This window comes from Corapipo altera, unplaced genomic scaffold, assembly GCF_003945725.1.
Source record: "Corapipo altera isolate COAL_440 unplaced genomic scaffold, ASM394572v1 0, whole genome shotgun sequence".
NCBI classification, from domain to species: domain Eukaryota; kingdom Metazoa; phylum Chordata; class Aves; order Passeriformes; family Pipridae; genus Corapipo; species Corapipo altera.
The window spans coordinates 32,491,698-32,506,522 of record NW_020884872.1 but is presented as its reverse complement, the minus strand read 5'-3'; the positions used below and the strand labels follow the sequence as shown (position 1 = coordinate 32,506,522).

The window sequence follows — 14,825 nt, the reverse complement described above, 5'->3', positions numbered from 1 at the left end:
AGCAGGAGGAAATTCAGGCAGGAAAAGGCAACATTCATGAAGATCCATGCTGACCTTAACCCCTATTTATTGTAGCAGATAGTTAAGGAGAACATACTATCAAGTATGGAAAGAGATCCGCATTGCTGAGTTTGAAGCTGGTAATGCTTAACCACCGTCACTCTGCTGACTGCAGAGTGCAATCAGACCATATCTGGAAAGACAACAGCCACCTATGTGATTCAAAAAGATGACCTATGTGATTAAAAAGGTGACATCGGTTATTCCTGAGTTCTTGGTTGGCAGTACCATGTGGATGATTGACATAAAGGAGAGAGCAGTCTGCTGATCCTACTGCTTCTGAAATACTGAAATGAATTGATCTTTATAGGAACCAGATTACTGGGCACTGTCCCTGCTCTCACAACTATCTGCTAATGATCTGTGAATCCCTCTTGCCCCTTAGAGTAGTAGAATTAGGTTTTTATAAAAGGGAATCCTAGATTTATTTCTACTGCATTTTGGAATTATTTTCTCATCCTCATATGGCTGCTCATTCCAAACAGTAATGTTGGGAATATTTCAATAATACTTCAATAATGATCTTTCTTTGAGACCTTCCCGGTTCTGTATTGCTTCTGCTCCTTGGATCTCCATATGCGACTGTTTGTGTGGGAAAGATGCAATACAGCCATACTCATGTGTTGTCAGTGAGGGATATTGAACACTCTAGAGCTCAGTCAAACTCACTGCCCCTGTCCTTGTCCAGTTTGAAAGGTGGTGGTTAGAATCAAGAGAATGTGCATGGGTCTAGTGCAGCATGACCCTTGTTAGATGATGGTGTCATGCCTTTGGGTAGGGAAAGAATGGCAAGGTCTGTGCTGAAAAAAAGTGTACAATAGCCAAGAACAAGGCAAAAGATCTGTGGCAGTATATCAAAGGTGGTCTTATTCCAGCATGTGTTCAAATGACAATAAAAGCAAAGCCCCAAATTGGCATGAATGGAAGGACAAAAGTGCTGAGAGAAAATAGTTTTTGGAACAAAGAAGTGGAAAGGAAAAAAAGAAACAAGCAAAGAGATCTGAAGACTAAGTGTGGAAAGGAAGGCTGTCTTTGTCATGTTGGAATGGAGTTGGCATAAAACGGGTCAAAGCAGAGATTTTTGACACATCTAAACCAGCATAGTGAGATTACAACTGATTTATTCTATTTACAGCGAGTCCGTGGTGGTTTAGATCCAATACCAGGAGCCACAAACTGTATTCTTGTTTAACCCCATCCTATGATAAAAAGTTTAAGTTTGTAGTTAAGAAATGTGATGCACTAAGGAGCACTTCATCCCCTATTTGATTATTGTACCTTTCTAAAAATTACCTTGAGTATTGCCAAATTATTTTGCTGTTATTTGTTGGTATTTGTTGAATATCTTCAATAAATACTTTAACAATGCAATTATAAAAAACTTCTTTTATGATGTGTCAACCACAACTGCACTGTCTGTGCTTTAACTGGCTTACAGTTTTCCTCAATAGGAGAATAACAAACAACTTTCAGAACAAAGCAAAACCAAAGAAACAAAAATTATAAACCCGGGTTTTAATGTATTTAAAGATTTATGAACTGTATTAATCAAAATTATGAATGCAATGAAAAAACCCTTCAACATTATTGTTTTCATTTTCTTAATTAATTCTAGTCTGAAATGACTTATATTTTAAGAAATAAACCATTCCTAGATGATAGGATGTTTATTAACATCCTGTAATCTTGTTCTCTGCACATCTTACCATGGATCTAATTTTTAAACACATATTAGAGGATGAGATTAAGCACCATTTGAAATGGGCTTTGACCTGAGATGAGTTCTGAGGCTACTGCTGAGTTGAAGGGGCTTTTGTTGTCTTAGATGACATGGCTAAACCCAGACTTTCTACACCTGCAAGTGACGCTGTAGAAAGTCAAGACTTAAACACTTTCCGGCTATTTTATTTGCTGCTAGAAGGTGCTAAAGGTCAGCTCTGCACCCTTGCTAGTGCTCTCTAAGGGTGATGGAGGGAGCTTTCTTCAGTTTAGTATTGAGAGTACTCTTCAAGGATGTACTTCATGGCAAAAGGCATGTTTCTACCACACGATACAGTTTCCCTACCTCAATGTTTCTAGTGACTTCAAGCATTAAAGATAGTCCGGGTTTGCTCCTTGAAGGTTTTTGATGATGCCTGTCCCAAGAGCAGACACTACCTGGAGGCAGCTTGAGTTAAAAAAACATGAATTAATTCTGTGAGTGTAAATCAGAGGTGACTCGAAGTTCAGCTTTTGCTGAGACGATTCTTGCAGGCCCTGTGGAAACCTGTTCAAGGACTTGCTTTTTTTTCAGATATGATACTCAGGATGTGTCCTTACCAATAACTCTCTCTATTAATTTAAATAAAAGCAAGCTGCAACAAGATTTTTTTTACATTTGAATGTGCTTCTGTCTTTATTATGTTAACACAGGCAACATTTGCAAAGTCTTCCTCCTTTCGAATGAAGCATTTTGAAAAACTGACAGACATGTTCCCTCTCAGTGGAGGAATGGAAAAATAGAGAGTTAGGAATAAGGGTGTGTAAATTGGTGTCACTAGAAACAGGCATTTTAATATTTTATATTAACAGACATATATTTAACAGTTAGTTTTTTTTTTTTATTTTCTGGGATGTATCCTTATAAAAAAAATTGACTAGACAGAAAGAAATTCAAACCAAAATGTGCCAAGAGACATGTTAAGACTATGATCTGCGTGCTTTGCTTCAGCTTTGCCTAAAGATTTGTATTATTCTGAAAAATGTCCAGCTACAGCAGGAGGATGCATGGGAATTTCAATACACCTTTAGCATCTTCATGTGTTTAATAGTAACCTGCATCCAGTGAAGAATGTATTAGATGCATATTCTTTTTTCTCTTCAAACTGCTTTGTAATTCTTCTATGACACTCCTACTTCATTATTGTAGGACAATTTCTGTTTTGAAGTGATATTGCTGAAAGAATAATTTGGCACTCTGTTTATAGTATGCCTGAGGTTGTGGATATGAAGAGCAGAAAATGCTCCTATTGTAGGAGGTTTGCAATTAACTTTGATACAGATTTGAATCAGAATGTAGATGGGGGTTCTGTACTACTTAGATGAAAGTCTCTATTTTATACTTACCTAAAAATAAACTGTTCTCCTTTGGCACAAAAAGATGCATTGTTTTGTTTGGGGGTAGGGAGGGGAAGCTGTGCTAGAGAAGGGTGTCCCCAGGTCCAAGACAGACTTGAAAGATTTGTACAAGCCAAATGGAACTTACTGCAGTTGCATACACTTAAAACAATTAGAAGAGGACTAGCTGTGGCTTGTTTCTGGTAAAGAAAGATAATGTGTTCTAAATAGCTTGCCCTGGGGACCAGCCTAGAGATCTTCAGGATAACTATATGTAATCTTTCAAATGCCAGCCTTTATGGGTCATGTCAGAATGCAAATTTTAATTTCCATCTTCACTGAGGATAAATACAAGATCGTAATTTCTGAGAAAGACCAAAAGCTTTGGAAAGAAATCCTGACAAGAAAATACCCCACTATCATGCAGATTTATGCTGTATAAGGATATTGTCTACTATTATAGTTCATCACTGTTTTATAGAACAAGGTCTAAAAGACTAAATATAATCACTTACAAGGTTCATTCAAGAAGGTAGATTTATTTTTTTAGAAGCACAAGGATACTGGCAGAACTTTGTAGAGGTCACTTGAGTATTTTGAAATCCTTGACCTAATGTCACCTTGCTGTACCTTGAGATTATGTATTTTACTACAATGCAAGTTCAGTCTACATCTTGAGTTTGTCTCAAGCTGACTATGATTAACTCCCTCCGATGTAATAAGCAATAGTCTTCTGCCAAAATTATTTTGTAAAAACTGCAGTGCATCATAGTCTACTGCCAGACAAGATTTCTCTCACAGTCATACTGACAAATGCAAGTACCAATGATTCACCTCTGATTTTCTGTGGGATGCTGTGGCAGTCCCTTTCACAGCAGGTTTACTTACATTTCTAGAATGCTCTCATGTCGTCTCATATCACCGCTCTGGTTGTATTTGCTAGAAGGTTTGGAAACTTTCTGAACACTTACTCTTGTACTGTGCCATTTCCTTAGCTATCTGACAGCATAGCTCATGTGCCAGATTCTCTGGCAGATAAAAGTAAGATGCCTATTGGTTCCAGTGGGCAGTGGATAAATCCAGCGTCAGGCAAGTAATCATAAAAGAGATTTTGGTTCTTGCCAGTATAATTACAAAGCAGAAGGTGTTCACTGAAACTGAGCTGTTATTATTATGAACAAGACCCGAATGTTGTGGATTTTAGCTGCAGAAAAAGGTTCTAGTGGCAAAGAACTTCCACAACCAAATGGAAGAATTCTGGAAACATGACCCTGATATGAAGGAGTAAAGGCTAAATTTAGAGACATCTTGCTAGCAAGTGACTAATCTGTGCTGCACTTTTTCTTAAGTTATGGGAATTAAAATCTAAAAGGACACGTAGCAATTTTCTGCAGCATGTGAATAGCTTTCCCATTCTTTCTATATCTTAAAATTTTCATTAAGATTTCAGACTCAGAAGCGAATAAAACATAAAATATCCTGTGCAATACTGTGAGGTTTAAATTAAGTACAATTACCGCTTATAAAAGACTTTTAGATAACATTGTAGTGACCCAGGGTAAAGGCCAAACCTTCACAATTTGCATTAATATAAAACTTTTGATTGAACTAGCCATAAATCCCCAACACAGTGGGGAGTAAAAGCCAGAGGTGCTGGAATAGCAAGTCTAGAAAGTTGTTCTCAGCTGAGTGAATGCAAGCAGGCTCACAGTTCTTATGTAACATGTCTTTCCACCCCCATTATGGTGATATTAATAAAATAAATTGTATTGTCAATCTGCACTGCAGGTCAGAATATCTCAAAATATGTTTCATGATGTAAGTCAAAATATTCTGTCTACATTGTGCACCTAATTAGAAGTCAATACAACTTATTGATCCAATTTTGGTTTGTATTTTATGTATTGGAGACACTTGTAAAGCCATTCTGACTCCAGAATGGTGTCTCTTCTGTGGAAATACTTCCCTCTCTCCCTGCTACTTTAGTCACCATGACAGCATGTTATAAACATAGCCCAGCAGACCAAGGTTTTATTCTAAAGGCCATGTATCATATACATGGCAATGTGGCTTCTCATTTGGCAAAGCCTGGCTACACAATTATCCTCACAGACCTAATTTTGCCATGGCAAAGCAAACTTTTTGCAAAAAGTGAGGGAGCTGGGAATCTCAGAATGAATCCCTAAAGGCTACCAGCTTACCACAGTGTCATCTAAACAGGGCAGGAAAAGGTACAGATGAGATGAAGTGACTGATAGAAAGGCCTCTGTTGCTATGAAGAATTCACAACTCTGTTCTTTAGAAGTAAGGAACCAAAATCTTTTTCCTAGAAAAATATGGAAGCAATTCCAGCCTCTTGTTTTTTACCTTATGATCTACTGGTAAAAGCACCAGGACACGTGTGACCAAAGTCCCTAGCTCTCAAATGAGTGATTTGGTAAGCCTTTGTGTTAAATTCTGAGCGGAGTTATCTAGTTCTTCATATTGCTAGTAAATATTCAATCACTCTTTCAAGCTCAGAGGAGAGCTCAGGTAAAAATCCCAGGGTCTGGGTTATGGCTACTAGAGAACAGAATCGACCTTGTTGTCCTCCTGTCCTGATGACTTATCCTAGAATGGAAAATGATGTAGCTTCAGCATAAAGGAGCAGAAGACCAGGACTCCATGTACAAAGAGGAGTGACAAATACAGTGTTGTCATTGGATGAGTGAATTAATTAATTAATTCAGGAACCTCTTAAAGTCAGACACATAAAAATCTTCCAAAATATGAAACCATCAGATATAAATATCATCTGAAGAAAAACATAATGGAAAAAAGTCTGTGTGGGTTTTTTCCATACAATATGAAAATCTTAGAACTGAAAACTTGAGGGCCTTTAATGAGGACAACTGGATATTTTTTTAGCGAAAAATCACTTCCTACTGAAATTTTCCCTGAAGAAAAAAGTGCAGGTGAAGACCTGCCTCCAAGTCTCCAGTGTCTTTTTTTTTCCACTCTTGTCTTTAACACTAAGTAAAGTTACTTCATTTCTTCTCTCTCTCACCATTTGCAGCAGTAAGTACCCATACAAAGGACACTAAGCATTTGTATCTGCAAGGCAAAGCATAAGAATGAAACCAGTTATATATACAGCTCTGCTCAACTTACAGAGTATGGAGAGGAATCATATTCTCTTTACTCCTCTTATTCTAGTTATCTTTTGTACTATTTGTGAACAGAAGAAGGAAGGTGTTTTTAGAGGACATTTCAGTTATCTGACTCATTTATCATTAAACTGAGCTTTCTCTAGTTTCTAGTGACTAAAGAGTTACATTAACTAAAGAGTCCAGGCTTCTACATTTCAGTATTTGATCCCAGGCCAGCACCAGGGAAATGTTCTATTAACTTCAGTAGGCTATTGAAGTTATAAATCACTCTCTTCAGAAGCTGTCTTACTATGAGCTTTGTGAGGCGCTTTTGTAACAAGATGAGCAACTGCTGGATTTGCAGGGCAATATAAAAGTTTTGATTCCCATAAATGTCAGTCAAACTTGCAACCAATATAGGAAAACAGACCAGAAATACCATTAGTAATGGTCTATTACCTTATTACATTTCTTACCTGAGTGGCTAATGACAAAGTTATCAGACTCTATTGTATGAATTGCTGTTAAAACTAAAAATTAAAATTTCTCGTAGAAAAGCTGCGAGTTTTTCAAAATATGCATTCTGATAGATTGCTATTTGACATGTGAATATCTTTCAAAAGTCAATACTGTTGATTATTTCTGCTAAAATGGGATTTGGTTTTTTCCAAATACTGTATCAGAGATAAAACTCTGTCAACAAAAAGATTATTGCTAAATCTTCTCATAAACAGGTTAATTTTATGTTTTCACATAAATTGGTATTTACTGTCAAAAAATAAGTCCTACACTATTCCATCATTCCATAGATGACTGTAGAGGCAAAGAACCTACAGTATTATTCTGTTCTTCTGAAAGAAGCCAAAGAATGAGAGAGTCAATTCAAATCCAGGCTGTGTATATGTGTATAAGTGCTGCACGCAAAGTAATTTTAAACAGTAGAAACCTTCTGGATTTAAAAGTGTTATTGGAGTTATATTTCACAATGAACTATGAAAAATGAACGGGGAAAATATGAATTCATTATATATGTTATGAGTCAGTTCTGTGGGTCAGTACTAGGCATTATTTTCAAGTACTGAGTAGTGTTTTCAACCTATTTAAAGTCCTAAATGAGATTTTACGATCTTGTACTGGATATGATGGATTTCATTATGGAAAAAAAAATGTGGAGAAAGCTGCAGATAAGAAAGAAAAGTTGAATGAAAACGAAGTTATGAGTGCTCTATGGTGTGCTCGTTTGCCTGTGTAATGGTAGCCAGAAGAGTTATCTTCATCTTTGCAGCTAGAGAGTTGGTCAAGAAGGGCTTTGAAGGGTGCATTCCTGGTACCTGCTAGTTTGACAGTGCTGGAGCTGCTGGGAATGGGGGTCCATGGGAGTAGAAGATGCACAAGGACTCTGAGAAGTTGTATGAGTGTGTTTGTGTAGGAAAGGGGAGAAGGCAGAAAGGAGCGTGATGGGGACAGCAAACTGGTGAAAGGTGACATGTCAGACATCAACTGTCCCTGTATGGTTCTGTCTATTGCCTATGAAAATAAACTTATACTCAGCCTCAAGACTCAACACAGGATTTAAGCAACACAGGATTTTAGCTGCATTTCTAACTTCTTAGAATTGTTTTCTAAATGACAGAAACAGATTTTTGAAAGTACGAACCTGATTTAATGAACCTTGGGAACAAATGCAAGCACAGTTAGTGAACTTGCAAGGTCTAAAATTCAGATCACAAATTTCAAGAACCCAAAGAAAGTTACAAGGATACTTTAATTGACCTGATACAAAGGAATTAAAAACAACGATGAGAATGATTTATATCTGGAAGTCTCTAAAGGCCAGGGGAGGTGTGAGCTGAAGAGATGGAGAGTAGAGTAATGGTGAATTCCCCTAACAAAAGCATTTTCTGTTCTACCTCTTTGGGGAGTGTTAAACAGACTTTTTCCACAGTCAGCTAACAAACACAGAAGAATATTATCTAGCACCAGGGGAAAGCAGTTTTTGAGATGCTGGAATTCAGCTGCCACTCCACTTGTGCCAGGTTAAGAAAAAAAAAGGGCAGATTCTCCTTCTTCTCTTCTGCACTCACATTAGTAGTCAGGCATGACAGGATAAAGAGAGGTGGGGACAGTATTTGGAAGAGGAGGGGACACCATCTGAAATTATAGGAGCCCGGAGCAGATGTCTGCTGAGGGCTGTAAACCAAAGCCTAACCATCAAAGCAACTGAGATTATATGATACCCTGGGTGAAGAGGCAAAGCTCCTGCAATGCCAGGCAAGTGAAAATAAGACACCGTTTTCAAACAACACGTTGCATTTTTCTGAGTCTCCATCCATCTGCTCGAGGATGCCATCTGGTTAAAGACAGTCTGTGCAACACAGTCAGCTGAGGTAGTGTGTGCTGGATCCCAATGTATTAAACATTTGAGAAAAAAATTCCCCAAATTCTCATTTGTCCTGAGAAGAACACACAGATGACAAGCACTCTGTGATGTGTCATCAGGACTCAGAGGGATGTTAAAAATATCAATGACTTTAAAACCCAAACATTTTATAAATATTCATTAAATAAATGTCTTCAGATGAGTTAGCTGGTACATGAGAGAGTGACTGAATCAGATCATTAAAAACAAATATGCACAGACACAACCACATTCAGCACATTGGGATTTGTGCATTTTTTCCTACTTATCGTCAAGACCATGAGAGCACCAACAGGCTCCAGTTGCTCTGATCAGCCTGTGACCATTCTGCTCTGCCACTCCTCTTGCAACCCTTCCTCAAGCTGAGGGGCTCAGCTGCCTGTTGCCAACCCTGACCTTGCCTTGGCAGTCTGATGGCTGGGCCGAGTGGTGATCCTGCTCCATGAACATGGACCTATCGGGTGATGACTGGACTGCTGACTAGCCCTGAACTGGCACTGGTCAGTCTGGTTCATCTTGTGTGGGTACTTCTTGTGGGCTCTCTGTGTCTACAGATAAGTGATCTGGGAGCATTTAACATCAAAAAGTAAGCAGAGGGGACTATTTTGATATGCTTTCTCAAGTCAGTTGTTCTTTGCTCATCTAGTAGAAGAGCTAGGCACATGAGCATAATTTCCTCTGTATAAATCTCTGAGAGTGTGTTGACCTTTTTGCTTTTTTTCTTGTCTTTGCTTTTGTTTCCCCCTCAAGTTTGTTTGGAAGGTTAGGACTCAGAAACCTGAAACAAACACAGAATGCTTTTAAGGATGATGTTCTCCCTCTCTCTCCTGTTGTCCAGGTCACCTTTCCATTGGCTGATTTGCGGTTTTAAAATCTGAGAATTTCCTCCTTACATACAGTTTGTCTTTTTTTCACGGCTGAATGCCAGGTGGCTTAGTATTCCCTCTACTTTAACTATCTGTGTCAGCCTTTTTTGCCATTGTAGTAAGAGAAGTGGTCTTGCTATGGTATCTGAGTATCTTGCCAACAAGGGAATTTTTCAGTACTTGTGAATTATTTGGTATCACCTGACAGTGAAGGCTTACTTAGGGTGTAAGATAAATGTTAATGACCACAGCACCAGCGCAATGATTTTGCTGTTTATTCCATGTAATCACCATATGCAGTAGGTACTTGTTTTGTTGTGTTTGTATTTTAGAATGAAATTTAAAAAAATCCTCAGGAAAGAAACTGTATACCTCATACAGACAGCAATGAAGACTTCACCTCGTTGGCAGATTATTGTAAAAAAGTTAGTCTTGCAAGCATGAAGCACACCACTGTGGCAATGCTTTAAGCCATTGCTGGTTCAATGCAAGACATGACAATCTTTCTCATCTTGCTTATTTCAGAAATACACTCTGTACCAGCCGGCTTGCTACTTATGTACCACTGAAATTGTCATAGATTGGCATAAAGGTTATTTAGATGTCTAAAAAAGGTTTGGAAAGACTGAAAAACTGTCAAATAGCAGAACTCTGATGAGCAGTAAATCTAGTAATTCTGCAGTGAAAACGACTATTAAGAAAGGACTTGAAGCAAATGCTGGAAGAGCAGCAGTGTGTTGCCGTGTGGCCAGCGTGACCTCTTTATTATAGCCAGAACACGGCTGAAGAGAAGCTGAAAAAGAGATCCACAAACTAGACACAGGAAGGTAGCACTGCAGCAGCTCTCACATTATGTAGATGAACATATAATTTAGTGAGAAATAATACTGTCATAAACGAGCAGAAAGGTGTAAGTCAGAAGCCAAAAAAGAGGTTAGGGTTTTGAATCTATCTCCTGTTACTGCAGGACTGCTCCCTGCAGTACATTTTCTCATGCTTTGCCCAGTCTGCTTTTAAATGCCCTCTCTAATAGCAGTTTTCGTAATTTCCCTTGGGAGGAAGAGATGATGTTTAGTGCCTCTCTTTGTCAGAAAGCTGCTTTTGGTATCCTGCCTGCTTCTCTTTTCCTAACTCCATCTCATTAGTCCAAATGATCCCCTGTGCAGCACTCTGAACAATGCTGCTCTTCCTTTCTGTCCTGAGTCTGCAAAGGGGTGGTTGTGAAGGAACAAGATTCAGGATGGGAGAGGTTTCAGGCGTGGACAAAAACACACAGCAATTGACAGGACTTTATTATATGGACCTTACAGGGGCTGTGTTTTGGATTTGTGCTGGTAATAGTGTTGGTAATACAGGGATGTTTGCATCTTGCTGAGCAGATTCAAGACCTTTTCTGCTCCTAACCCCACCCCAGCAGAGAGGAGGCAGGGGTGGCACAAGGATTTGCGAGGAGACACAGTCAGAACATCTGACCCCAACTCGCCACAGGGATATCCTAGACCATATGGAATCATGCTTGGCACATAAAGCTGGGGGAAAAAGGAGGAAGCAGGGGAATATTCCTAGTGATGGTGTTTGTCTTCTCAAGTCACCGTTGCTTGTGAGGGAGCTCGGCTGTCCTTGAGATGGCTGAACACCTGCCTGACCATAGGAAGCAGTGAATGAACTCCTTGTTTTGTTTTGCTTTTGTGCACAGCTTTTGCTTTGCCTATTAAACTGTCTTTATCTCAAAGCATGCGTTTTCTCACTCTTCCAAATCTCTTCCCCATCCCACAACAGAAAGTGAGTGAGCGGCTGCATGGGGATGAGATGCCATTGGGGTTAAACCATGTATGCAGACACTTTAATGATTTAGTATTTTGTACGTGACTGTTATCTGCCAAAACCTGATTTAATTTATGGGAAATTTGCATTCCTGAGAAACTTAAAGACTACAAGGCTTTGTGTCCATAACAGAACTTTTACATATGTGCCGTTTGCAACATTTTGTTCTGCTAAACCACCAGCTCAAAATATTCACTAAAGCTTTAATGACTCTTCATTATAAAAATTGCTATCCAATCCTGAGAATACATTGCCGATATTAGTTGGTGGGCCATGACCCAACAGCAGTAGTTTCAAAGATTTATAATTTTTTATCATTAATATTATTCACAGTGTTTCCAAAATAATAGCTTAGCTTTGCTTACATTTTGAAAAAAAAAAATGGGATTTTTCAAAAATTTACCACCAGTTAAGCAGAAGGTCACTTCTAGCAGGTTCCCTCAGCAGCTGTGAGAATTACCAAACTGTAATCACAGAGATGACTGCAGAGTCACGTATAAAATTTAGGTATTGTGTGAATTTTATGAGAATTTATCCAGTTCATGTAATGTATTCTATTTAAATATCTTTTTTAATTTATATATATTGGTACTATTATAAGAAACAGCAAGATTTCTGAAGAAATAAAATAAGCATGGCTGGATTTTAATCACAGTTAGTTGTCATAGTCACTAGCAAGGGCATTTACCAACTGAAAAAATAAAGAGTGCCTTTGAAATATTAAGAGAAATATTAGACCTGTGGCTGAATGGTTAACTAGTGTTTAAAGTATCTAATTTCACTAACCTACCATTTTATCTTTCTCTTTAATTTATGGTGAAAATGCATTCAATGCAAATAAACTTAGATGAGGAATGAGAATCATATTGTAACTTCAAGTATATAACCAACAGCCATATCAACTTAGTATTTATTCCTTAGTTTGTGAAATTACTACTAGAGAAGAAGTTATAAAAAATCTAGAAAAAGTCAATGTTTTTGGAGTCTGCACTTTACAGATTTTAATATGAACATTGGTACACATTGAAATCAATTTGCATTCAAATGAAAGAAAAATTGGAATAAATATTTTTAAATAATATGAAAAAGCTCTACCATTTGTTCAATTCTTACCTGCAGAGGTTTTCACAATTTCTGAAGTATTTCTGAGACCCATAAAGTCAAATTGATAGAGTCTCCAAGATTTCTGGTCAGCAGCCTCCACTGAGTTTTTCCTCCATCTGTAAATCATTTCCTCTTTAGGGTAGCCATCTAGAAATTAATATGTATGTACATGAATATATTGCATTTCATAAAAGAAGGTATTGCAAAACAGTATCAGTTCACTGTTTCACTGCTATTTGGGAACACCTAAATTTCTGATTGAATGCTTTATCAGTGAGTTAAGTGGTATAATTCAGCTCAAGTTGTGCAGCACACAAAAATAGAGTCATAATACTGGCAAGCCTGTGATTTTTCACAATCACTGTTTTTTGATAATGGAAAAAATTGTTGGTTCCATCAGAAGCAGATCTCTTTAGAGATGCATTTGATCGTACTAATTTGAGGTCCAGACACAGAAGTATACTGCTTTACATAGGCTCTGAAGAAGCTGTGCAAACCAATAGATTGCAAAAACAGAGGAGTCTCAGTGTAAGATATGAACAATTAAAAAGGACTCATTGTTTTGAAAGTTGCAATAGTTCTAATGTGGAGTGTACTACTGTACTTCTGAAAGTAACTTCATACAGTGCAAAAAAAGTAAAATTTTAATTAACATGGGAATTGTAAAGTGATTATGCCACCATATTACTTCTAAAGTCTTTGTATTTAATGAGTCATCACCTGATTTCTACAGCTGAAACAGCTTCTGAAAGTCCTTATCAGCTTAGCATTCAGTGGTCATAATTAATCTTCATGCCAATATTTAATTTCTTTTTTGTCAGAGAATGGCATTTTCCAATAGGAGTACAACAACAAATCTTCAACCAGTCCAAAACATAATAATAAACCATCTAGAAAACAGCATGCCTATTCTAGCTAAAACTAGATTGTTCTCTAATGCATAACACAATCAATTTTTATTCATCTAATTAATAGAGTAGATGTAGATTATAAGGCAAATTAAAAGCCTAACAACAACAATAGATGGTTAATATAACTGTCTCATCAGTAATTTTTTTTTTTTCTCATTGGATACTGATAAACTTTTATATTTGCATTGCAAAACAACTTCTCTGGTCATGGTGCTATTTCCTTGATGAGTGTCTTCTTAATCTTGTTTAAGGTTCCACCCTGCTGGGGTACTGCTGTAAGGTGTGCATGGCCTTATTTATCCTTCTCACTAACATGGCAAGAAGAATACCCACAAGTCCCTTAGCTCTAATCTGTAGAAAATGACTTTGTGTTAATTCAAAATGTCACATTTGTATATTTTCCATCAATGTAAATAAAGAAATAACTCATGAAGGACCCAAATGAGTAACAAACACTGCTCTCCTTGAAAACTCTTGCTGCCAAGTAGATTTCACAGCCAATTCTGCTATGACAGTCTGTGAGATTGACCTAAAGGTTAATTTTTTTTTTTGGCTCGCAAATTATGTCAGAGGATACAGTGATACAGTAAAAGAAGTCAAGCTTTGCAGGGCCTCTGAGCCTTAGTCCTGCATCATCTGAAATCTTGAGTCTGGCTCCTATTTGACTGAGCCTTCTGATCACATTTTTTCTTCCAAGTAATAAGCAATAAGACAAGAGGAAATGGCCTCAAGTTGCACCAGGGATGGCAGGGGTTAGATTGAACATTAGGAAACATTTATTCATGGAAAGGGTTTTCAAGCACTAAAATAGGCTGCCTAGAGAAATGTTTGAGACACCATCTCTGGAGGTATTTAAAAGATGTAAAAGTATGTAGATGTGTCACTTAGGGACATAGCTTAGGAGCAGGTATGGCAGAGCATTTTTTATTTGGTTGGACTTGATGTTCTTAGAGGTCTTTTCCAACTTAAATGATTCTATGATTCTATTTCTGACTGAATAATGTCTCCCTCTAATGGAAAGCTCTACATTTTTTATCAGGAGCCTTCTCAAATTTGCTTCATCCATGGGGCCGCTGATATCTTTCCCCTGCAGTTCAGAAGGAAAGAAGCATCAGATGGCGTCCTTGGTGTGCTGTGGCTGCCCTGCACTCATGCCGAGTGATGGTGCCCGAACCGCCTTTCCCCACAAGGCAGTATCAGTACCCACAGGGGGCTGCCATGCCATTTGAGTCTTAATCCTACCTCCTGATTTGCCTCCTGATGTGAAGAGAAGGAAACTCTTGTCCTGTTGCACCAGCTCCTGCTGCAGAACTTGGGGCCCCAAGTGTTAATTTGCAGGTTTTATCACAGGCAGTAAATCGAGTTCCTTTTCTCAGATAAACTTCACCATAATCATTGCCAGTAAAAATGTTTCAAA

The 14,825-nt window shown here is 37.9% G+C and overlaps 1 protein-coding gene across 2 annotated transcripts in view; it reads right to left on the bottom strand.

Annotated features, from left to right (window-relative positions):
• The window catches only part of GABRG3 (gamma-aminobutyric acid type A receptor gamma3 subunit), a 322,017-nt gene that overhangs the window by 41,463 nt on the left and 265,729 nt on the right, over nt 1–14,825 (bottom strand). For both annotated transcript variants that reach the window (XM_027642623.1, XM_027642614.1), the window contains one exon: nt 12,507–12,644. In XM_027642623.1, the coding sequence (XP_027498424.1) occupies nt 12,507–12,644 (138 nt within the window). The remainder of the gene's footprint in view (nt 1–12,506; nt 12,645–14,825) is intronic.